The sequence below is a fragment of the Dreissena polymorpha genome, chromosome 11, assembly GCF_020536995.1.
Source record: "Dreissena polymorpha isolate Duluth1 chromosome 11, UMN_Dpol_1.0, whole genome shotgun sequence".
Lineage (NCBI taxonomy): Eukaryota > Metazoa > Mollusca > Bivalvia > Myida > Dreissenidae > Dreissena > Dreissena polymorpha.
In genome coordinates this window covers 25,249,874-25,276,336 of record NC_068365.1, presented here as the reverse complement: position 1 = coordinate 25,276,336, position 26,463 = coordinate 25,249,874, and the positions used below count along the sequence as shown (strand labels likewise).

At 34.6% G+C, this 26,463-nt stretch overlaps 2 protein-coding genes across 5 annotated transcripts; one reads left to right on the top strand and one right to left on the bottom strand.

The window, feature by feature from the left end:
* Positions 1 to 220: 220 nt before the first annotated feature.
* On the bottom strand, positions 221 to 21,560 carry LOC127851127 (uncharacterized). Of its 2 annotated transcripts, XM_052384688.1 has the most exons (5): positions 20,053 to 21,560; positions 9,128 to 9,187; positions 5,173 to 5,277; positions 3,710 to 3,811; positions 221 to 2,861 (listed from the first exon to the last, which is right to left on the bottom strand). In XM_052384688.1, the coding sequence occupies exons 1-5, from the start codon at positions 20,861 to 20,863 to the stop codon at positions 2,374 to 2,376; spliced, it is 1,566 nt and encodes a 521-aa protein (XP_052240648.1). In that variant the 5' UTR covers positions 20,864 to 21,560; the 3' UTR covers positions 221 to 2,373. The 2 variants fall into 2 exon arrangements, with proteins under 2 accessions (XP_052240648.1, XP_052240649.1); XM_052384689.1 differs by lacking the exon at positions 9,128 to 9,187.
* On the top strand, positions 16,282 to 26,378 carry LOC127851128 (hormonally up-regulated neu tumor-associated kinase homolog A-like). 3 transcript variants are annotated; one of them, XM_052384693.1, is made up of 8 exons: positions 16,282 to 16,509; positions 16,694 to 16,932; positions 18,577 to 18,779; positions 19,433 to 19,522; positions 22,037 to 22,089; positions 23,264 to 23,390; positions 23,913 to 24,043; positions 24,313 to 26,378. In XM_052384693.1, exons 2-8 carry the CDS (start codon positions 16,789 to 16,791, stop codon positions 24,441 to 24,443), a joined length of 879 nt encoding a protein of 292 aa, XP_052240653.1. In that variant the 5' UTR covers positions 16,282 to 16,509; positions 16,694 to 16,788; the 3' UTR covers positions 24,444 to 26,378. The 3 variants fall into 3 exon arrangements, with proteins under 3 accessions (XP_052240653.1, XP_052240651.1, XP_052240650.1); XM_052384691.1 differs by having other exon boundaries at positions 16,665 to 16,932; XM_052384690.1 differs by having other exon boundaries at positions 16,282 to 16,932.
* Positions 26,379 to 26,463: the final 85 nt, after the last annotated feature.

Here is a 26,463-nt window from a genome sequence, read left to right as displayed (position 1 = left end):
TCAATAACGTGAGATATTTGCAAAAATAAAGTTCCTAACTGTGTGTTTACATTCTGTAAACCCCTGAAAACCCCGTTGATCCTAAATCCTGGTAGTGTTATTAAGTCTGTAGCGATCAATAGCGTTCAACGTTCTTTTATCATTTTCTTTTCTCGCTTACTTCACACACATTCCTAATGAAATGCATCAATATGATGAACAAATTTTAAAACAAATGAACTTTTTAGAAGTAAAATATGGCTTTAATATCGAACAGTTATGTTATATATTTATATAAAAACAAAAACACAACAAATGTTTACAACATATAAACACTGAATTAACTGAATTGTGTTCAATTTTTCTAAAGTATTCCGAACATATTCCTTTAAATATATATAAAGTATTCTCAACATTCATATAAACTTTCGAACATAGTGAATACGCAAGATGAATATAGTGAATTACTCCTTTCGCGAAATCCAATGATTATGATGAGAATCTTGTAGTTACTATAAACATCAGAGACCATTTATGTTGCCATGTAAGAAAATTGAACAATACACGTTTTAATAGATATATCAGTGCTTTTAACTGATTTTCATTACAAAATTAAATAAGAATGTATTTATATATATATTTAGTGAACAAATGAAATTGACGTATGAGATTTGATTCGATGCGACTTTAAACAGAAGATTGTTATCGGCTTTGTTTTCAAACAAACATCCTTGTACTCATAATTATACAGATACAGTGTTGTAGACACATTGCGACGTAACGTTTATGTTTCGTTTACTCATATAAACGCATAAAGATCAGTGTATTATTGATTACAGTATTTTAAACAGGTTCATTTGTTTTGTTCAGAGTTATTATTTCAATAACATTTAGTTCTTTCTTTCCGTATTTTTATTGGTTTGTGATTATTCTAAATGACCCTCAAATACCGAGCATTGAAATAAATACATCCTCAATTAAATACTGTATATATAAATACATTTTCAATTAAATACTGTATATCCCTTCATTACATCAAACATAATTACAGGCTAATTAAATGTTACACTATTCTAATACAATTAATTAAAAATGAACATAGGCACTCGCAAATAAAAAAGACTGGAGAATACTTTTAATACTGACAAAAGATGAACAAAGGAATTGTGCAAACATATATAAATGTCAACGTAAGTATTAATTTAATAAAATTGGGCCGTGCTCTGTGAAAAAAGGGTTTAATGCATGTGCGTAAAGTGTCATCCCAGATTAGCCTGTGCAGTCCACACAGGCTAATCAGAGACGACACTTTCCGCTTTCGTGATATTTCTCGTTTCAAGAAAGTCTCTTCTTACCGAAACTCAAGTTAAGGCGGAAAGTGTCGTCCCTGATTAGCCTATGCGGACTGCACAGGCTTATCTGGGATGACACTTTACGCACATGCATTAAAACCCTTTTTCACAGAGAATGACCCATGCGTAAATGGTATTCAGGACAACATCACACATTATACAAACTCAAGACATGATAATGTCTATTATATTAAAAGAGATATCACAGAATTAGTTAAATAAAGGAATATTCTACACACCTAAGTATAACATTGAATGCATGCGTTTAATAAAAATATCACAAAACACGACTAAAACATGCCAACGTTTTGTTAATAATGGCATATAAACGTACAATTACCTTGAAACAGTTATTTTGTAAGTTAAAAACAGCGTCAAAAAATCAATAAACTTGTAACTACTATATATATTTTCTTGAATCTGTAGAAAAAAAGTATTCAACATTATTACATAATTCAACGAAGTCGACGTATGTAGCATGATATATAATAAAAAGAGTTGATATGCGTATATAAACATGATTATAAAATCACTAATTTCATTTATATTGTTGACAAGAACGAGCATATCTCTTTAAAGGATAACAATAATTCTGATGTTACCATGTAAAAGATACTTAAGCAATATGTACCCGAATGTTCATCTCTCAGTCGAATGTTCATCTCTCAGTCTATGACAAGTGCACCATATTGAGCAAATATAGATGTATAAACATACCATCAACGTGGACGAACTATACCACAAAAGCTGAATGGTATAATATTATATCACCAGACAGGTTCTTTAAAAAAGCCAATTAGCCACTTATAGGAATTCATTGTCACCTAGCAACTAGAGATAGAAGAAGCACAAAACAAAATGTTCATACTGTTGATGTGCATTTTCTAAAAATATGGCGTAGTTACATAACATTTATCGAAGGTTGTTTTCAGCAACAACTTCTACGCACCCAGCTTGGGGCACGCACGACACGTTGCCATCGGAGGACGTTGAAAGTTCATGAAAAACTTAAAACAATAAAAATTCCTAGCCAAGTCATTCGTTAGTCTACATCCGCCGGTGTTATGGTAGGCATAACAAACTCCGAGTGTCTAACGCCAATCACGTGCTTTGGACTGCGTTCCAGGTGACTGGTTACGTTCTGCGGATTATACGTCCCGGGTCCAGGGGCGGGATTGTACTTCGTCGGTACAAAGTTTCTTCCTAGCATCGAAAACTGCGGGCTTCTCTTTTTTGTTGAATTGTCAGAATGAAGCGTGTATCCCGCAGGCCCAGGGGTCTTCGCAAGATCCTCTGCGTACCCGAGCTTCTCCCGCCGCTCATACATGGAGACTGCGATACCTCCCGGCTGGTGGGGGACGCGGTTCCCGAGGGTAGACGGCAGCAGGTACGTGTTGGGCGGCGGCGCCTGGTCCACGGAGCGCAGCTTGTTCCGATACGCCATGGAGAAGGCGGGCGCCTTGCGCTCCCATGTGGGCGCCATATTGGCGGTGTCATACGCTCCCGGTCCCGGTACGATGTCTTTCTTAACTGTTAAAAACAAAAAAGGCATAATTAATGTATATGTTGACAGGTTGAGATCGGCCATACGTGAAATATTGATATTACTTAAAGTGTTTCATCAATTCCTTAACTTCTCTCAAATGAATGAAGCTTGAGCTGGGTTTTTACTAAGTAAATAACGAATAGCCTACACGTTTATTCGCATGTCTGTATAAATATCGACGCATGCTTCAAAACGTCACTTTCAATTTGCTATTGTTTGATAAGAATCACTTGATAGTCTGATAAATAAATGCACTCCGACCTATTGGTAAATCCTTAATCAGTCAATACATTACCGCATAGTTCATGTTGTATTCGTCAGTACCAAAACTAGTATGCTTCAGAGTTCACAGAGAGTTTCCGCTTTAATTATTGATGCCAAACATTTATGGCAGCTTTAATGTACATATGTAAAAGAAATTGTCAATGAACGGCGATGTTCAATTATCGTTGGCCATGTATGTACAGTGTATGTTCTTTCATGTATTGCTGTTAACGGCCCATAATCCCTATAGTGATGAAACAGTTCTGTGTATGTCTGCCCCTCAATGCATAGTTGATGTTGCGAGGATGGTAACAAAAATTAATCCATGTTTGCGAAAACACAGGAGGGAAGCCCATTGTTTTTAAATATATGCTATATAAAAAATATGGGCTTCCCTCCTGTGTGAGAAATGGGAGTTTGCAATAAATTATTGGATAACCGTTAAATCCTTCGGAGGTTCCAATTAACGTTGTAAACTGGGTAAGATTGTTTGAAAGAGTGCAACAATGTTAATATATTGGAAGGTTTTTATTATGAAATTTAATACAATAAAATGTGTGTATCTAACCCGGGGTCTTGGGTCTGTATCCAAAGGAGAACGACGGTGTACCCTTCTGGGATGAACTGAACATTGGATTGTAGGCAGGACCAGGGCTGTCCGACTTGAATGCTGTAAAGAAACACACGCACTTTTACACGGGTTTTCATCGAGATTGTTCTTACAATCTTTGGTGGTAACTTTCAGAAAGCAACTAAAGGAGGCATTCTAGTAAAAAGATATCTAAGCTGTGTTGACTGTTTTCATTTTCAAATGTAATCGATCCTACCAACATGTTTTGAGCAAATAGGTTGCCCTTTATATCTTGTAATGAAATAGGTAATTAAAATATATTCAACCGTAATTTACATTTTAACCCATTTATGCATAGCGTCTAGAAAAAAGGCCTTGACAAACAGCCTAGACCCAGATGAGACGCCGCATGATGCGCTGTTTGCTTAAAAAAGGAATTTCTGCAAGAAATATTCTTAATATAGAAATAAATATACTAGACATCCCATTTTGGAAATAAAATGATCCAATTAAGAAGGATGGGAGAGTCCACTGGGCATAAATGGGTTAAACAGCAACTGACGCATATTTATGTGGTCTGTACATAAGGGAGGGAAATTAATGTTTAACTAAATCATAATAATCCCATTCGTAACGAGATTTTTTTATAAGTATTGTTAGATAACAATACGCGATGTATTAATAAATTATTAACATGATAATGCAATTGCATTGGCTGATAAATGACAATAACTGCAAAAAGGACAATACATCATTCACTGACATTAACTGAAAGTTATTCACTGACGCTATGAACAACATCTTTGTATCGATGAACAATCAATTACTTTTTAGTAAATATTTTATAATAATCGTATTGCATTGCAAAATCTTAATTGTGTTTAGTGGATTGTGAGCTTTGTTATAAATGTATATGACATGGTGCCGTATACCATCAACGAGGTGTTTCCACGCATGCTTTGAAAGCTTATGACATCTTGATTAATGGCGTCAGGTAAATTTCTATACATAATTTCAGGAAATAATAACCAACGCTCGCTTTTTAATGAAGTTGTAAATAATTGAGTTACTAGATATGTACAGAATTTGATTTACATGACGACGCAACGATAATCTGTGGGTGAAATTAAATAAAAAAAAAATAATCCGCGGTTTTCAGAAGAAAGCAGTAAGTGAACGATATTGATATATTTTTATTTTAGATCATTGTCCCTTCAATTGTGCACAAAAATGTCGGATATTAATAACAAGGGAATGTTTCATGCGTAGTTCTCTTTAAAACTACGAAGGTTACATAGCTGGTAAGAATCTAAGAATATAAGGCCACACCCGTGACTTTTAAAGCTCATTCTCTTACACTTAGTATAGCTTAAAATTGACAAAAGACAGGCTTTCGATGTAATCGAGCCTAAATAAATATGTTCGATAATAACTTACTAGTTTAGATTTGTTATACTTACACCAAGAGCGGGATCCAAACGAGAACGCCGGCGCGAACTTCTTCGTAAGGTCCGCCTGGTTCCTCCCGACGGTCGTCGGCAACTGGTAGTGTGCTGGTCCCGGCCCTGAAACCATAGTAACAGGTGTTCAGAGAGGCGTATAGACATATGGCCTCTATCTTGTCGCCGAGCTTTGTGCTCTTCTACTGCTAGCCTCCTCGCTCACTTCAGAAAGAGGCTTAAAACTTCAAGCCATTGGTATTAATATAGATGGTTCGCTTATGCATTTAAACGTTTAACATATTTGTGGGAAAACGCTTTAGTAGATAATTATATTTCAAACGCTGATGGCGTCAGTCGGTTTATTTTGTTCAGGACAAAATAAACAAGATTTAAGTGGTTTATAGCACTTCGAATATGCACAGCATAAATTTGGATTTCCAATAGCCATACTAACTATAAAAAACATTATTTTAATACAAAAATGCACCAATGTACCAAATATTTGCTACGTTAAACGTTAATATGGAAATATTAAGACATATAATTATGTAGCTAACCTTACCTGTACTTGTTGGACGGCTATAAAAAGATCCATTTAGTTTACTGCAAGTCAAATAAATGGAGAAACGATGCCGTATGTTTTAATCTTTACTATACAAACAACGATTTGCACTTGATTGACGCTTACTTGTGTTTTATGGTGTCTGTAAGATTTAATTGATTGATTTTTCTGCGGTCGACTTTTTAATAGACAGATTTTATATCACAACGCATCGCCATAAAGAAACACGTTTTCACTGGAACGGCAACGCTTAAGTTGTACATCGAGCCCATTTATCATGCTTGTTTGTCACTATAATATTATTTTTATTTGTAAGTGAATGCTTACAAACATTTGAGTTTATTTTAGGATTTGTATCAGATGCAAAAATGCTACGATTCTCGTGGATCAATGAAGGTAAATTGCGATTAATATACTTTTACAAAGAAATAACAAGTGATTAGCAACCAAGTTTACATCAGATTACATGCATATATAATCTTACTCAAAGACCAAACATTTAATACAGGGTTTGAACATCATGAGTTTATCACGTGACCTTACGAAGATCTTTCACGGGCGGCACGTGCGGAATAATTGTACACACATTATATACATGAGTCTGCAGGTAAATCAGAATCTGTTAAATTTGTGCATTTTTGATACTTCGAGTGATCAACGAATGCTGGCATTTCCTTGTTGTTGTTTTTTTTTATAAATGTAAAGTAAGGTTAAGACATTCATTACATCCTTAATGTTTTATACGTTGATAAGAATTGTGCCTGTAGATGTTGTAGTTAAGCCAAGATTGACGTGATTAACAAAATGGACGTCGTTCCTAAATCAATAAATCAATCGTTACTTTTTCTGAATGTAAATCATTAAGACCATATTCAAGGTAATTGACCTACTACATGCTTACCACGTGTGGGTCAGACCATATATAAGTCAGTTACCATTACATGCACAGTGAGCTTACATATCATTAAACATTAAAGTGAGAGATAAGCTGTCACAATCTTTATACGGCACCTTTACATGAAGAATAGAAATCGTGTTCTCATTGTCTAAAGCTACTCATGTTGTCTTATTCAGTAAATATAGCTTTTTTTATTTGTTAGTTACTTTCGAGATAATTGATCGTATATTATAAATCATAATATATTGACATTTTTTACATTTACATATTTATATTTGTGGGCAAAAATAATTATTGTAAAATTTAATTCTAAAATAAATGTTACGGTAGGTGCAGTTGTACGTAAGATTTAATATGTCTTTAATACCAAAATTGGCACATGTCCTCGTATCTTACTTGACAATTGACATTGCATATTTCACAGATTTATCGAAAAATGCATTATCATTAACTTTGTTGAAAAGTTGGAATCAACCTTTTCAACTTTTCTCCAGGCGTTTTGATAGTTTTTCCTATTTCGGCGTGAATCCATTTATTCAAAGATGTTTGAAATGTCAATCTCAGTTAAGGAACATGATGTTTGAAATGTCAATCTCAGTTAAGGAACATGATGTTTAAAATGTCAATCTCAGTTAAGGAACATGATGTTTGAAATGCCAATCTCAGTTAAGGAACATGATGTTTGAAATGTCAATCTCAGTAAAGGAACATGATGTTTGAAATGTCAATCTCAGTTAAGGAACATGATGTTTGAAATGTCAATCTCAGTTAAGGAACATGATGTTTGAAATGTCAATCTCAATTAAGGAACATGATGTTTGAAATGTCAATCTCAGTTAAGGAACATGATGTTTGCGAAAGTAATCAGTTTAAGACTATCAAACCAGTACCCTTGCAAATCTATCAGTTTGATTGTTTGACATTTTTGTTGATGTCGCATTGATTCGGTTGAAATTGTACGAGTGTGAATAACATCGAACTCTGAGGTACTCATTCCTGTTTCCCGTAACACACGAGGAATGAAACAGTTACCATAGCAACCGATACATTTATCGGGAAAATGTAAAAAGATTCATATAAAAGCAGAAGAAGACAAACGAAATAATAATAATATCACTAATATGTTCAAAAATACCCTACAATTTATGTACATTAAGTTTCACTACAATCTACAAAACAATTAAGTCTCTTAAATATTTCAACTAATAATTATTGAAAATGTTTCTACTCTAGTAATTGATTAGCTCTATAAAAAAAATCCAGAAACAATGCTAATGAAAAATGTAAATCTGCGTGCGAGTGTAATATTTAATAACTGCTTATTAAAAATTCATAGTCGAAACGGAAGAGCGTCTTTCAGTATTTAAATTGCCGCGAAGGGACATTTACATACTCATTACTGATGCTTTATGTTGCCATAGAAATAACATTAACATCATAAACAGTCGATCGTGCACTAGAAGTGTAGCATTTATATTCATTCTAATATAGATATAAATCACGTTTAACACGTTGTTAATTTCGAATGCGAATAACTAGTTTAACCCATTTATGCCTATCGTCTAGAAAAAAAGGCCTAGGCAAACAGCGAAGACCCAGATGAGACGCCGCATCATAAAGGAATTTCTGTAAGAAATATTCTAAATATAGAAATAAATATACAAGACATCCCTAATTTTGGAGAAAAAAATAATCCAATTTAGAAGGATGGAAGAGTCCACTAGGTATAAATGGGTTAAATACGGTTAAGCCTTCCAATTGCATAAACTTGATATCTCAACTACAAACAGAAACCATAGACAAATATCGCATGCTACATCGTCAGCGATACTGCCGTGCACCCTTTTTTATCGTTATGTTTAAAAAGTTTAAAGAAAGAGTTTCTTTATTTAACAAGACACTATGTGTTAATATATAGATAAGCTGAAAAGCACTTTATATTACGTTTAAAGAGCTTTTAAGAGATTTTTTCACAGATTATCCTGTTTTAACTCCTTTAAATTAACTTACAAAAACAACTGTAGTATTCAGAACAGTTATACATGCTTACGATAACAAGGAAAAGATAAAATAAAGATAAAATAAAAATGTCTATGCCCAGAGGTTCGAACCCATGGCACGTTGAAGCAAAAACGTCCGCATTACCACTTCATTACACAGGCTTTTGAATTTAGTTTAAAAAAACACAATGTCTGTAATACAGACTTTAGCTAAATTATCGATAAAAAGCGTAACAAAGTATAATGTTTTCCTAGTGCGATTAATGATTATCAATAAAATAACATATATTTCTAGATTTATTTAAGTGTTATTCTGCTTCTTTGAATGTAATACGCACATTCTGTTTTTGCATTTTAGAAAATTATTATTTTACTTTTTGAAAAAAAACTGTGAACAAGTCGCTTTAACGTCATCCGGATGATAATGTTATTCTACAAAAACGAGATCTACAATACATCCACATACAACTCTAATAAGCAACTTAAAGTTTGCTACAAAGTGTTAACACATACCTCGAATTCGTGCCTGAATGGGGATTTCCCCGGATTCGTTCGTGCGTACTTTCACTGAAACTGTCATTGTGAATTCGACGTTAAATTACCACCACACAATAAGCGTTGTTCTTTCGTTGCAGACACTATTTCCTCGTGCAAAACTGTTCTTATATATACATATATGTGATCGCATAAAGTATTTCTCTGTTTCTTAATGGACTGATTTAATATCGAAGCATAATACCATGCACTTTTTAGCGAAACGCATGTGAATTTCAGTTGCAGCAAATTTCACCTAACATAATATGTATTCTCTGATTTCACTATCAAATAATCTTTTTCTCGTCCGCGTTTCCTTTACAGAAGGAAAACGCATCAGATATATTTGCTGATCAAATGTTTGCGCAGCGACAGTTAATTGTCGCACTAAATTGCTTCAACTGAGCGTCTTGATTGTCTTTTTGAAAAGTATGTAAAACACTTTTCTTGTTATCTGCGTTTGCTATTGAACATTTACTCAAGAAAAGAACTTCGTCGGAAAGTATATATCCTTATTTAAATTTATTTAGTTAAACTGTTTTTGTTGAACGTTTTAAGTCCGGCGTCTTATCCGAAAATGCTCCAAGGATGTCGTCCACACTGAAACCCGGATAATAAGTAATGGCAACATAGATGATGCGTGATGTTTATATAGATCGTTTCTATGGAACACTTTGACCCATCGTGCGGTAAACTTTCAACAGTATCCCATGTGCAATGAATAAATAATAGACCATGTAAATGCTTCGAACACCGCCCGCGGTATTTCCCGGGACAGAAACAAGTAACAGTTTTTCGCGATCTGTCCGACAGTTTCTGACATCTTGTGTAACCGCTGAAAGGCGTTCAAACGTCGTCAGCGCTAAAAACATTGGCACCGAAACTCTTATGTTATTCGGTCAAGTTGAAAAGTTTATCTCAGGTAAAAGTAACCGCAATGCGAGTCAAACAAAGATTAAACAATATTAACATACCAGTTGGCAAATCAGTTCAATAATTCATATTATAAATTAATCCATCTACCATCAATGGTTCATTCTCTCTTTCATATTTTTTTCCTTTCGCCTTACAAGGTTTTATTGATACCACGAGTATTTAATGCGGAAAAGATATTGTCTACAACTTGAATTGCGCATCGAATAAGGCTTAATGCTATTTAAGAGGCCAAGAAAGACTGAATGTAGTCCATGCTTTTTAATTAACTGACAGATCAGGTATTCAATAGTTTTTTTACGTGTATGATACCTAATTGTGATGGTTTTACTTTTAATGTCCTTTAATTGGCGTTCGGTACGCGGTACATAAAGCGGCTATAAACATGTGTTAGTGTTAACTGGGTATTTTCAAATAGTTTCTGTCCCTGTACATAACCCATAAACATGATATTCATGATGCTACAGCGACATTCCATTCAAATGGCTCAATCTACACGGGAAAGTGGTTAAAAATGAATACAAGTAATTACAAACTATGAACAAAATATGGCTATATATATACGAATATTTGATTAATGTTAATAATGTAATTTTTATGTAAAAAAATCAACAACAAATATCATAAACTTGCAAAGTCAAGCTAAACACGTTATGCTAGATTTAAATTATCATCAGATTTATAGTTCATGTTCAAATTAGTACACAAAAAGATAAGTTTTAAACTACCATCATTACAGAATAGAGCAGATATTTATTACGACTAGTACATAGTACATCGTCAGTCTCACCATATTATAATATACGCATTACAACAAAGCGCGTTTTAAGATTGGATATTTACCAAATTAAAGGGGCATATTTATATTAAACCTTTAAACGTTAGGCAAGGAAATTACAAATGGTAAACTTAAAAAAAGGATATATTTCTGAGTGACGGTAGATGATGGTGTGTGTGTGTGTGTGTGTGTGTGTGTGTGTGTGTGTGTGTGTGTGTGTGTGTGTGTGTGTGTGTGTGTGTGTGTGTGTGTGTGCGTGCGTGCGTGCGTGCGTGCGTGCGTGCGTGCGTGCGTGCGTGCGTGCGTGCGTGCGTGCGTGCGTGCGTGCGTGCGTGCGTGCGTGCGTGCGTGCGTGCGTGCGTGCGTGCGTGCTTTTGTAGTATAAAACAAAGTCCTGTTATATAAATTGCGTCGTAATTATAAGAATTTACTAGGATTTTTCTGCACTTCATCGGTATACTAACGGCGTTTATGCAAATTATTCGTAATTCTCCAGACAGAAAAATGCTATAAACTCTTAATAAAAATAAAAATTGGTAATTGGTTCTAAAAACACACGCGTATTATCATTAAACTCTTTGTTTGTTTTTGTCTCTCATGTGTGAACCACCACTTTTTCCCCAACCAACATTTATTCGTTAAACATATCAGGCTTGCGCAAGACGCAACGTGTTTGATTATCTAACGTTGTAACTCATTTTTTTCCGACTATTTTTAAATAGTTGTCATAAAGTGCCTTAATCAAAATTATAAAAAAAATATATTATATTGATGTTCAATAATGTCACTTCATGAAATTTGATGGCCTGAAATAACAAATATTAAGTAGAACATTTTACAATTCACATAACAAGAAATTTAATAGATAAATGTATTGAATAAATAGTTCACAATTGTTCATACTAATACACTATTCGTTAGTAAATTATCGTGTATACCACTTATTGACAGTAAATTGACAATGGAAATTTACATTGAGATGTTCTACCATATCTTGAATCTGCAAATAGACCGGAACTCGTCTATATGTGTCGGAAATGGTTGACGCACACATTTTACCAATGCATAATTTACGACGGCAATTTGAATAAGATCTGGGTTAGAATTATTGCTTTAATATAAACTTTTCAATTAATATCACGTACGTGCTATTTTTTCTGTGTGTAGCAACTGATGAATTTGCAGCAGACAATAAAAAGTCTATCGGAATTTGTACATTTCACCATCACGGCATTAATAATGCACAGTTTGTATTACTTATTATGTAATAGTAGCTTTTTCATTATTTCTTCATATTTTTGGTTTTTGTGTTGTTGTAAGGTGATCTTGATTTGCTTTGTGTGTACATCAGCCATTACGCCCTTAGCGCCAGTGTTTTGCAAACAACACAGTGATTTTCAATAGTACAATTTATGATCCTTCATCAAGTGGTCTATATATCAACGAGTCCCGATCGTATTCCAGGAATGCTTAAATGAATAAATACTGATCCGCTTCATGCTAGGAAAACCTTTAATAATTTATTAAACAAGGCTATTGTCAAGCAATATGGTCCTCTACCGGCTCCACTATTGTCAGAAATTCCACCATTTTCAGAATTATTTTTTTAAGGTTGCCATAGCAATCACAATTTTTGACGTAGGAACAAAATGAAATGACGTGCATAATGTCCATATTGCCATTTATCCATGTTGCAAGTTTCATGAAAAAATAATAAGAACTTTTAAAGTTATCGCAGGATCCAGAAAACCACCATTTTCAGCAGTATTTCTAGTCTATTTGTTGCCATAGCAACCAGAATTTTTGACGTAGGAACAAAATGAAAATGACGTGCATAATGTCCATATTGCCATCTATCCATGTTTCAAGTTTTAAAGTTATCGCAGGATCCAGAAAAGTGTGACAGACAGACAGACATACAGACAGACAGACAGACAGACATACAGACAGACAGACAGACAGACAGACAGACAGACAGACAGACAGACAGACAGACAGACAGACAGACAGACAGACAGACAGACAGACAGACAGACAGACGAACAGAGCGCAAACCATAGGTCCCCTCCGGTGAAACCGGTAGGGGACAATAAATCTGAATCATCAGATGTCATCCGCGTGCTATCAAGAACGGTAACTCCATACATTGCATAGTGAACTGGTAAGAGGGGTTGCAACCCATTGATATAATGGACGACGCTGCGGCTACACTTGAGCGTGTCGTTGGAAAAGCGGACTTTATTTATTATGCACACGATTAAAGGGATCTTTTCACGCTTTGGTAAATTGACAAAATTGAAAAAAGTTGTTTCAGATTCGTAAGTTTTCGTTTTAGTTATGATATTTGTGAGGAAACAGTAATACTGAACATTAACCATGCTCTAATATAGCCATTATATGCATCTTATGACGATTTTAAAACCTAAAAATTATAAAGCGTTGCAACGCGAAACGATTGAATAATTTGGAGAGTTCTGTTTTTGTCGTTAAATTTTGTGAAACTACGAAGATTGCTTATATAAGCTATAAAATACATCATGAATGTGTACACGGCGGAATAGCTCAGTAGGCTAATGCGTTTTTTCTTCAGGACTCTGGTAGGACTCCAGGGGTCACTGGTTCGAAACCTGCTCCGGGCAATGTTCTTTTCCTTTTTTTATTTTTTTTCTAGATTTTTTACTGGAGCTTTTACGATCCAATGTTTACATTTATCAATATAAAGCATTTAATGAATAAGTTTAAAAAAATGCCAAAATCTGTGAAAAGGCCCCTTTAAAGGGTCCAGAACGACATTTTCCGCTTATAGTGGACTTATGAATTGAAGATACTTTCTTGAAAAAGAGGATATCGTGAACATATATGGTTACGTATGGGGATGACACTTTAACTCACGTGCATGACGCGCGGTTTTCCCACGAAACGCCTCACGTGCATTCATGTGTGGTTATACAAGAAGTTGATAAGGTCACGAAATATAATTTGTGGATATGTATTTATTGCAATTGGATTCAATAAAAAATGTCACTTCTGACAGAAACTTAAATATTAAACTAGTAAATCATCCACTTCGCTCTGTCTAGATCATCTAAAAAATCGATGCCATAACTGTTCAGTATGTCGAATCAAAAACTATTTAGTCTTCACGCTTCGCTTATCGTATCGTAGGCATCAGTGTGGCAAGCCACGAAACAACGGCTACCAAAGGCACAGACTCCTCGAAGTAGGTTGTCAAAATGCAATGAACGGTGACAAAGGAATAGAACATTGCCATACCACCACGTGCTCACGCGATAGTTTTCACATACGCACGCGACAGATATTACGCGCGCACGTGACATATATTACGTGCGCACGCCATAGTATTTTGATCCCTCGCGATAGCGTTTACGTCCGCACGCAATAGCTGTTTTCAAGCGATACTATTACCTGTGCACGTGATAATAATAGGTGCGCAAGATATAACTATTAAAAGCACACGCAATATTTAACCAATTAAAATAGGAATCATGTAGTAGATTTATGACAAGACGATTATTATTATCAAGTATTATATGTGCGCACATACTAGCTATCGCGTTGCTAAGTAATATCTACTGTTCGTAGAATCTCTCTCGTCGCTATGTTATAACTTTCTTACTAACTAGTGCGAGCGCACGATATTAATATCGCGTGGCCATGTGGCGTGTGCATGTATAAGATACCACTAAATAAAATATATACGTCGTATTATGACCCCATTATGCTACTGTTATAAAGCTTTCATAGCGAAATACGTCTAAAATGGTTGCTGTCAACAACACCCAATACCGGGTATTTAACTGATTAAAATGAGTCTCAAAACGAGAAAAAAGTAACAATACACGTTAAACTATTGTGTCTTTGTAACAATCGTTTTCGTCACCAAAATATGGTAAAAAATGTTTAGTCAAGATACATCAATATAATAGAGGAAAAAGGTTATAGTTTGTATTTATATAATTCATGTACTTATTGTTCGATGAAAAGAAATTAGAAAATATAGAGCTAAGGACTAAAAGCAATGAAGTAATGAAGCACGAATGAAATCCGTTGAAAGGTGAATATAAGAATGATAATCAAACACACTTTTAACCGAGAAAGAAAACAAGACAGAAAACAAGGGGAACGTAAGAAAGGAAGAAGACCGTATGGTTGTCTGGATTTTTTTTAAAACGGATGATGGTAGAAATGAAAGAAGAGGAAGGTGAAACTAGAAAGTTAGAAAGTGATGGCAACAGTTTGAAGGGGGGGGGGAAGCAAGGCAACAACTGAAAAGGAATGAAGAGATTCGTAGAAGAACGCAGAAAGAACATCATAAACCTGGACCAACGTTATGTAGGTCAAGACAGGGACGATGAAACGGCGAAAACTGGGAAATGTAGTAAATACAGAAGGGCGGAGGAAATAAGGACAGAAAGAACGGAAAGCACGAACGGTACACAATAAAAGAAACATACATGTACTTGATACATTGCAGAAGCAAGAGTGCACTAGTAAAAAGCCGCAAACAATAAAGACTAAGCTTAGTGTTCGGATCAGTTTATCAGCCCTTCAATTCCACTGATCATTCGCCTGTTATATTTTTCAACCCATTAACTTTAATTGGCAATGTTTGAAAGGCTACACAAATGTCATGGCTGATTAATTCAATAGCCGATCATTTAATTCCTTACAGCGTTTCCTTTGAATAGCTCAACAGTTTGTTTATCAGATTGGACACCCATTTCACGTACTCTACAAAACTTCTGATCAAACTACTGTCAATTTAGTATAGCTTTTCTTTGCTTTAAGGTTAAACTTTATTTCAAGTTTTAGTAGTTGTATAGTTCTTTATGTTTTTCTTAAGGTTAATTTTATGTGCAACTTAATAACAAAAAACAACAACAACAACACAGCGTCATTGAATTCACATTACTTAAACATGAAATGATAATATAAACGATAAAAATAATAATAATTATAATAATAAAAAAATAAAATAATTGTAATTATGATGATAATTATGATGATAAGTATGATAATAATAATAATAATAATAATGATGATAATAATAATAATAATAATAATAATAATAATAATAATAATAATAATAATAATAATAATGATGATGATGATGATGATGATGATGATGATGATGATGATGATGATGATGATGGTGGTGGTGAAGATGATGATTATGATAATGTTGAAGATGATGATGATGAAAACAAGAAGAAGATGATGATGATGACGAAGACGATGATGATGAGGATAATGATAATGATGATGACGACGACGATGCCGATGATGATGATGAGCTTTCTTAAAATAATAAATACGTTTTAAGCCATATCTAGCAAGAACGCTCTGAAGTTTAGTCTAGTACCTGCATTTTATAGTTTATTGAGTCCATTGCATTCCTATAATACATTTTGTTACGAATATTTGTAGTATTTGTGTATCGCTCCTTAAATCAAACATCACTGTGCAAATAAACAAGAATGTCAACGGAAGCTAATAGCACTTTTATTATTCACAAGTTTGGTTGAGTTGGACATTTTTCGTGTTATGGTAACTTGAGGACTTAAGGCACAGAGATGACGAAAATCAAATATTTACGATAAAAAATTTGAAGGGCGATAGTTTATAAAAGGTGTAACATAAAGAGATGTTATAAATTGTTGAAATGGGTTGGAATGTCAATTTTGTTGCGTTTTTGACATGTGCTTAGTTTTTGTAAAGTATTAAATTGAACTGGTTTTTTTCAATGGGGATAGATTAACATACTTAAAAATAATCATCGTTTAGGATAATGTCCAAAGATGCCGGATTTTCAGAGGTCGATGGTGCCAAAATTATTCGTCACGGAAGCGAAATACTTGCTGGAGCAGACGGTCGCCAAAAGGGGTCGCTGTGCGGGAGTTTTAAGGAAATGACGTTTGATGACTGTTTCCGGGAACAGTTTATCAACTTTGACTCGAGGAAGAAGGTCGGTGACTATGCCCTTGGGCGGATTCTGGGGGAGGGGTCGTTTTCAAAAGTTCGATTAGGAAAGAGGATCTCGAATGGTGAAAAGGTAAGTAGACATATGTCTTTGTAGTAAGTGCAGATACAATATTTGCGTTTGTCCGTCCGTCTGTCCGTTCGTCTGCTAACAAGTGTTCCTATATTATGTTCTCTTTATTAGTGTTTAAATCAAAAGATGAACCTACTAATTAACAATATTTCGTCCGTTTCATCATTATGTTTTATTGCTTTAATCACTCAATACCTTCTCCCCCCGCCCCTCCCCCGAGTCATTCACTCAATCGCATAAGGGTATGAAGACATTCACTCCTTTAATCACTATCATAAACGTTCTAGGTTTCACACGTTCGATCATTCTCCAATATTCTTCTCATCAGCCTTACATCGGATTTGTTGACGTATCGATCTACTACTTTATTAAACTTCGATTCCCTCGTTTGTATTGAATAGCCATGTGAAGGGCGCGTTTCTTTTTCTAATAAACGTTCCGAATCAGTAGCTGAACATAGTAATGTTTTATTAATCAAACTTCTATCAGAGGAATGTAAATTCTTGATTCACCCATTCATTTAATATATGATTGTGTTCATGTATGTATGATATATGTGTGTGTAAAAATTCGTTAAAATATTTATATTACATTTATTATCTGAAACGTAAAACCAGCATTACAGTCAATCGCAATTAATCAAACAATAAAACTCCAGAATCTCTTCGTAAAAGAATGTATCGGATATCTATAAGAACGATTAGGATTTTAAAGTTAATTATATGCAAATAAAAATGGCCCATCTATAGCAGATAATCAATTATCAAGTTGGAGACGTATCTTCAGAAAAAAAAGTGAAACAAACTAGGTGTGAACAATAAAGTATACATGTTTCAACCACTAAACCACAAAACAAAAATACTGCCATTGATGACTGAATTATGACAACGTTGAAGATATGTACGGAGACATGCTTTACATGCATGTCGCACTTCGCAGGGTATAACCAATGTCGATGTTTTTTTATCAAAATTTGACATATTGATCGCGGTAATAGGCACGTATTTTATTGGATTTCGCACTATATATACCAATATCGTTTCGTTAAAAGTGGCCATAAATTAAAGCATTATAGCGTCGAAGACATTTAAGCATAATAACGACGTAAATATATGCATGGTGTTCGCTCTTCATAGAAGGGATCTGGCGTTTTTTTTCTTATATATTGCCTGGTTTATGTACGGGTTATTTTATTCTTCGACAGTGTCATTTAAAAATGCACGTGTATTACCGCTCAAAATCACCTAAAACTGTGGTTCGTCTCAATAGTGGTGAAACTTACTAGCGACTAAATATCTGGGAAAACACCAGAGGAACTGTAGTTTAGGGTAATACACTTAACAATTAACCACTACTCAGGAACCTACCATGTCTTTGTTAAAGTACAAGTACATGTGAAATACGCCACAATAAGTATCGCTAGAAAGCATTTCGTTTACAACAAAAAAATAACATCGACAGGTTGGTAGCCTCGCTGCTATGCCAGCTAATTGCATGGACATATCGAATTACTGACGAGTAGTCTGCATAACAAGATAGTAGTTCCCTCGTGAATGATTTATAAATACCACTAAAATCAATTTGGAAAACGCCACCGGTCTAACAATCGCCGATATGCATACTGTTCACTTATATATGCAACAGGTTGCCATAAAAATAATACCCAAGAAAACGATGATGAAGCAGAACGAGGCTCGATGCAGATTCCTACGCGAGACCAAAACGCTACGCCTGATAACGCACAAGAATATAGTCCGTCTGTACGAGATGATGGAAACATCTAGCAATTATTACCTAGTTATGAGTCTACAGCAAGGCGAGTGCTTTAAAGACTACCTCCGGAGAAGGTAAGAAATAATCATCGATGTACCATTATTGTTCACGAGCCATTAAACAACGCTAAACATTTAAGATGTTTATGCATTTTACCACGTCGGCATTAGTCCGGATGGTCAAACACACGCATTAATTATTAGATATATGATACTTTTATAATCACAAAGTTATTGAGATTTCATTCCATAACATATGATAATTTGTTAGAATGTTTACAGAGTAAACACAATCAAATCTCGGATGAAAAAATTACCACAAATCGGATAAGAATTTCAGGTAATTGATTATTAGCCGATACTCAGTAAACAAGGAAAATGCAAATACATTGATGCAACATTAGCTGAAAAATCACTTTCCACTGGCAATAAGAATTTTAACTACCGTTAACTTATAATTATGTTTAAATGATGAAAATGCAACACACATTTCCTAAAAAATTATACATGTGGGGAGACAGAATTTTGTCACACATAACATAAATGAATATTTGAGCAAAATAAGGATTTTTACATGTTTATAGACTAATCAATCGTTAATAAGGTAAATGCTGGGTATAACGGTAGTTTATTATAGAACGAAGGCGAGGGAGTTGGTGGGTGGGGTTCATCCCGGTACGCAAATTAATGATCTTAATACGAAAGTCTGTACTCCATCTTTTGGACAGGAAGTGTCTGAGCGAGACGGAGGCTCGGCCAATGGTGTACCAGTTGGGAGAGGCTGTAAGCTACCTGCACGCGATCAGCGTCGTGCACAGGTGCGTACAAAGCACGTGATTCCGATATATAGTAGTGCTACGTCATTCGCCAATTGAGAACGACCAGTTTCGTTTATGAAATCCTTCTAACGCAAAGTCAAGGTGGTTATTTTATCGTACAACACAATAAAACATTTTGATATTTACATCTATTTTGTATCCCTGCGTATTATTATTTAATAATAAGCTTCAAACTATGCAACGTTTTTTTAACGTAACGATGATCTGACATTTTAAAATTCAACATTAGGGTGTATAACTGTAGTTCCAAAATGCGCATTAGTAAACAATTAATGCATTATAAACATATAGAACAAACGTACCATGTTATTTGACCAACAAGTGGTTTTATATGACGTCTTTTTTAAACAATTTGGAGTAATATGAAAACAAAAATCTTAAAGTTAAGAGCAATTTATATACAGATCATTAACAAAAGTATACACTTCTTGATCGCAAGATATAAACCTTTTGATATAATTTATATTTTGATTTTGATATTGATATAATTATAGCATTTCAATTCTTACCGATGTTGCTAGGGTGGAGTTTAGGTGGGTTATTGGGCGACCTTCTAGGTGATTGGTCCAAGTGTGGTAACTTGACGTCTCTAGTAGTTTCGTACCGGTCCCCGGATTGGTCCCTTGGCGACGCGTCGAATTTTCGTTTCGGGCCTTTTACATGTTCGGGTTTTGAGTTAATGGCCGGTAACTTATCTCGAGTTTCTCTTGGCGTTTTATGCTCCTTTTCTGGTATTTTCTTTGGTTTGGGTTTTGTCGGCTTATAATCTGCATCTTTTGTTTCGTTGTTTAATCTATCCTTATGATTTTGTTCTGTCTTTTGTTTGTTTTGCTCCCTGTTCGTTTTCTTCGTCGTGGACGAAATGTGTTCTATATTTTGTGAAGAGAACGGTGAAATATCTTGATGATTGTTCACATCACTTTCTGCCATATGCGTTTCATGAAGATTATCGTTTATATCACGTTTCTCGTTTGAAACCTCATGTCCCTTATCAATAATTTCCTGTTCTGTATCAACTTCATATGATTCGGTTTCATGCCTTGTTTCACTAATCTCGTGATTATTTTTATGAACTTCAGTATTTGTCACTTCAATCCTCTCTTCTTCTGGCGGATTTTCTGCATCCTCTTTACCGCTTCTTTCGTCATCAGCTCTAGACACTGCTGTTTCAAGATTGTTCTCTTCTTCTGTTTCAAAGTCTTCATCGTACTGTTCATGTTCATCTCCGTCGTTATGGATCTCTACGCTGAATTTCAAATTTCGGTTTCGAATGGTTTTGCTCAGCTTGTTTTGACCGTCTCTTCTTTCCACTTCTGCCATTCCTATGTCTTCTTTTCAAACAGTAATACTTTTTTATCTCTCGACATCAAATTGAAATAAAAATTGCATATACTATGACTGGTGTGTTCGTAAAATGAATACAATTAAGTTAACATTAATTATAAAAACACTTAACTTGGACATAAGTTATATGTTACTGTAAATCTTCACTTATTAACTATGTGTCCTTAAGTTGTGTGGTCTTATTTACTTGGTATGCTTTTCCATAGTCAAAAAGTAATTAAAATCCCATTAAATTTCGTAACAAGTATCACAAAATGAATATTTGCATAAGCTCCATTACTCTTCCAATGTACAGTCGGTATTCTTTTTAAAGAAAGTCGATATTCGAAAAAGGCTTTCAATTTGCTCCAAAGTTGCTTTGTAAATACATCCGAATACACTCAAATGAATAATAATCCATTGATCTGAAAGTAATTTCACATCCACTGTTAACTTTTATCACAAATTCAATTAATTTCTAGACCTCTTTAGATGGTCATTTTTCATTGAGAAGCAAAGCTCTATTATGTCGTCAAATATTCCTTAAAAATAGAATGTAAAACCATTAAAGGAACATCAAAATACGAATTCGCGCATTATTCAGTTAATTTCCATGTACAATATTTAAACATTTACTTAAACAAGCGCCCAATCGCATTTTTGACAGTGTTGAATTGTGGAGGGTAGTTTAAAGATTGATAATGATAGAACCCGTTATAATTTACGGCATTTAAAAAGGCAGATCTTCAATCTTCAATACAAACAATTGACAGCCTATTCGTCTTTACCTATGAGTGTTGGCACCACTACTGTTTAGTCTTATCTAAGTCGTAAAGCGATAAATGGCGGATGATTATACACTTTTAAGTTAGCTCTTTTTGTTCTATTTATAAAATTTACTCCTTTGATTGACAAAATGAGCATTTGTTTACGCCGTTGAGTATTTGTACAATTATCGAAATATTATCCACGAAATTGTTAAGATAACAGCGCCAAATGATCACAGTTTAAGTACCTGCTATTTTTGTTATTATATTGTTATATGTAATAAGTCATATACCCGATCAAATATCAATTATCTTATTATATATATATGAAGTTGGACATAAAACATTCGACTAAATGTGTTTCTTATTAACGTTATTTGAATGAATTTGTTTTCGTTTTTAGGGATCTTAAACCCGAGAACGTGATAGTCAGCGATAAAACAGTGACAATCATAGGTATGGTAAAAGTACCGTATGTTGAAGCGTTCTGGCGCACTAGGCAACACTTATAAGGCACAACATGTTACATATTTTTTACTTAAAGGGGCTGTCCAACAGATTTTGGCATGTATTAAAGCTTGTCATTAACTGCTTTAAATTCTTTATATTGATAAATTTAAACATTTGAACTAAAAATCTCCAGTAAAAAATAAGAATACAATTTAAAAAAAGAAGAAAAAACGTTAACCTCCACAGGGCTCGAACCACTGAACCCTAGAGTCATGGAGTCTTGGAGTAAAATGTCTCCCGAATTTACCACTCGGCCATCCACGTTCACGTCAATTACGTAGGTATTTTTTAGCTATCTAAGCAATCCTCGTAGTTTCCCAAAATATCGAATCGCGTCGAACGACGCTTTTAATCTGTTGGACGGTCCCTTTAACGTATACAGAGTAGTCAAGATACAAGTAGTAAAGATGGCGATGTCCATGCCGAGACAGGTATTTTACGCCGTTTTATACCATTTATTACTTGTGCTTACCTTTTAAATGGCGCTCGCTTTCCAGCCATTAAACAGTTACTAGCGTTTCTTTCTTGTTAAAATTAGCTTTATATCTCGACTTTACTCGCTGCGAATATGCAAATATTTACATTGTATGTTTTATATTGAATAAAAAAAAAAGGTAATCCCGCTAAGCAATTTCGCGGCGGGTAAAGTCGAGATATAGGGCGAATAATACTACGAAATAAACTCTAGTAACTTTCTTGCTGAAATCGCTGGAAAGTGAGGGGCTTTAAAAAATAAATATGAAAGGTATAAAATGGCGAAAAATACCTGTCTCGGCATGGACGTTGCCATCTTACCTATCCAGTGATTACCCCCTCTGGTATGTAAGCTCTGTTTTTGTAAACATACACTTAATTCGTATTGCTTTACGTCATTGCTCTGATACATTGTCCTGCTTAATGGTGAGAATAGAATATATTCAATAGGTTTCGACGGTCATCTTCGTTTAAAAAACAATTTCCACTCGTTGCATTGAATTCAACATTTTGAGCTTAATAATTTTTTTCGTTTCAATATCTCTTTGGACAAATTTTATTGCAAAGTCTTACACGAAGAAATTATAAACAGTCCTATTTTCTAGGAACAATACATTTTGCGTTATTGCTAGCATGTGTATTTAAGATTTCGGACTAAGCGCATGCGCTCGCCACGGTGACGTCATGAGGACCCAGTGCGGATCCCCGGCGTACGCTGCACCGGAAGTGTTCGTGGGGGAGCCGTACACTTCCAGCGTTGACGTGTGGAGTCTGTAAGTAACGCTCAATTTTTCGTTGTCGGCTCAGGTACTGCTAAAAAAGTACCTGAGCCGACGTACCTAAGCCGACAATGAACAATCGAGCGTAAGTAACGAACTCGCGTACAGGATGAAGGTTGTATGTTAAAAATCGGTTAATGATGAATATGGTTTATTTTCTAGCTGGTAGTTTTTGGAACAACTTGGTCAAGAAATGTATGTGAGGTAATTGATCAAAGTATTGCTGTAAAATACTTCCCAATTTTAGTCCCAGCGAAAAAAGGTTGGTCAATTATATAATTATAGCCTTAAGCTATTTAAATTATTCTATAAAAATAACACTTGCAGAATGAAAAAAATTGTCAGCTAAACTTTTTCAATAAATAAGAAGACTATTAAGCAAGGGACGCTACGCCGATGAATAAGTTTGAAATTGCTTTTAGCAAGTCTTTGAGTTTCCTCCAATTGTTGGGCATTACAAACTTATTTTAATAGGTGTGTAGGCACTGATTGACCCTCGAACTTATTTTGTTTCAGTGGAGTAATGATGTACCTCATGTTGACAGGGTCACATCCGTTTAGTCACGCACATTTTAAATCCTACACCCAACTGTATGCTGTTATTTTGAAAGGCTACACCCTACCTCAATGGATATCGCTGTCAAAAGGTGCATTTAATTCATATATAGTAAGAATGTCTGCCTACAGGAGAATTACACGAATTATTACGAATATGTGCGAATTATTTCAGTACTCTATCAACTGATATATCTACGAATCATATAAGTATAATTGATACATTTTTTTATGTTTTGTGAGTTTTTAGATGTCAGTGTATTGGGAGAATAATTGACGTTTTACATTTACTAAAACAGTTATAATCAAATGCTATATATTAATTTTATTGTTTCACATATATTCGATTTCTTGTTTACAGAGTGCTCCGATTTGCTGTCGCAAATGTTACAATTGGAACCCGCAAAAAGGATATCCGCTTCAAGTCTATTGGAACACTCGTGGTTATGTGACCTAAGCAAAAGAGAACCTGGTGCTCTAATACATTCTTAAAACACTTGTGCTACCAACCTTCCTCACTTGCTGAAGCATCCAATCGTCACGGATGAATGATTTTATCGTTTGCTTGTACATACTGTAGTCAAATGATCACATATACAATTTTAAATCAAAATATTTATTCATAACTAAGATTTTTGAGTTTGAAAAATGCTTCGTTCGAAAAATCATCCAATTTAATTATTCTAGTTGGGATTTTACATCAGGAAAACATAACATTAATTAGAAAAACAATATTGCTCGAATGAATATTCATGCGCAATGTTGCAAGCCGGTCGGTCATTAAGACGTGTAAGTTTATGAGTTTTACTTTTCACATTATTATTTTACGATATACGATTTTGAGAATTTTACTTTGTGAGTGTTTTTTTTTTAATTTGTTATGTTTGATATTTTAATGTTGATCAATTTCAATTAAATTTGCATTAAGTATTAGATATGTGTTGAATTAGTCTGACTTCAACTTTCAATAATATCCGTTCTAAAATAAGGGAGCTATATTGATTTGAACACGTGTTGCATTCGAAAAGTCTCCAGGTGTATACATACAAAACTGCAATAACGTGCATATTCATTATATTGCCCTCTAGCTACAAACTGGGTTCCATCAACCCAGCTTAGGACGGTTTGTGTTCTCGCCTGTTTTATAAGTTTTCAATAATTTCTGTAACCACTGCAACCACAATATCTGTAGGCCATTTTTTAAATAACTTGCATATTTTCCATATGGTCATCCATATCCACACATCAAGATTCATAACCCTTGCTTAAGTTCTTATCATGTATCGCTGATTCCATATTGTTTTCGGACGGACAGACAGGACAGATGGGCCGTTGGCAAATCCGGTAGTGGATTTATGAAACGAACATTTAAACTAATTATAATCAAATGCCATTTACATGTTTGCGTTTGGTTAGAGCTATGCTGGGTACCGTGGTGGTTTTAAATTTGGAAAAGTGGTTTATGAACAAGGGAGGTAACCATGAATCGTAACACATGGGCACAATTTTCACAATTGGCTGCCCTGCTCCACTGGTTCATCACGGGAGAGGGACGTCACTACGGGGGGTTGAATAGGATAAGATACTAGTAAAAATAATGCCCATCTTCAAATTATATACAGCGGCAAACTTTATTTTTCTTACTGCTCATTCATATGATGAATCTATATATTTGTTTATTTTATGTATTGATGTTGCCAAATGTATAAATTATTTTATTTTGTTGTTGTTTTTCAATTTAAGCGCAGGTTGATTGGCATTGATTGATGGAAATATGAAAATATGTATTTATGTGTCACAAATCACAATTAGCACTTGATCATGGATGGCAACTTAGTAGCTGGGCTTATCTTATAGCTTAACTCCATGATATTCATAGATCCTTATCTTCATAACCGCAAGGTAAATCGATGTTCATGTATGTGGAGACATGGCATACTTCTGTATACAGTTGCATCCTTTCTCCCTGGTATAAATAACCCAGTACTAGTTTAATAATGTTTTCTTGTTGATAGTGTATTTTCCCTTGTAGCAAAACCAACAAAGCAACATGCACATATGTAACCAAAGCCAAATTGTTGTGATACGTGTTGGTCAATTACTGTGTTGGCTCGTGCGCACCTATTTTGTTATTATATGACATAAAAAGTGAAATGAAACGAAATAAAAATAAATATTGCATTTGATGGATGTTAACCAAAAAGTATATACGGTACCATTACACGTTGTAACGTCTAATTTCCCCAGTCACGCTGTGACCATGTACATCGTTGTATTAAATAAAAAGCTTGGGTACGAAAGGCTGATTTCCAACTGAATTATTGTGTCTTTGCTAAGTATTTATTAACAAACATGTATTTGTAATAATTTTAATATGTTGATTGTGCATACTAATTTACAGTAGTAAAAAGGCAAGCAGGTGCTTGATGTATTGCGTTTATGTGTCTCAAGCCATTTACCTCAAAGTAACGTTTTTCGTGTTATAACGGTTTGTCAAAGACTTAACAATTAT

Coding starts and splice junctions, on each gene's coding strand:
- LOC127851128 (XM_052384691.1), top strand. CDS start 16,669: ATGTCCAAAGATGCCGGATTTTCAGAGGTCGATGGTGCCAAAATTATT. Junction 19,523..22,036: donor GCGATCAGCGTCGTGCACAG/GTGCGTACAAAG, acceptor TTTCGTTTTTAG/GGATCTTAAACCCGAGAACG. Junction 23,391..23,912: donor AGCGTTGACGTGTGGAGTCT/GTAAGTAACGCT, acceptor ATTTTGTTTCAG/TGGAGTAATGATGTACCTCA.
- LOC127851127 (XM_052384688.1), bottom strand. CDS start 20,863: ATGGCAGAAGTGGAAAGAAGAGACGGTCAAAACAAGCTGAGCAAAACC. Junction 3,812..5,172: donor GTTTGGATCCCGCTCTTGGT/GTAAGTATAACA, acceptor GTTTCTTTACAG/CATTCAAGTCGGACAGCCCT. Junction 2,862..3,709: donor ATACAGACCCAAGACCCCGG/GTTAGATACACA, acceptor TGTTTTTAACAG/TTAAGAAAGACATCGTACCG.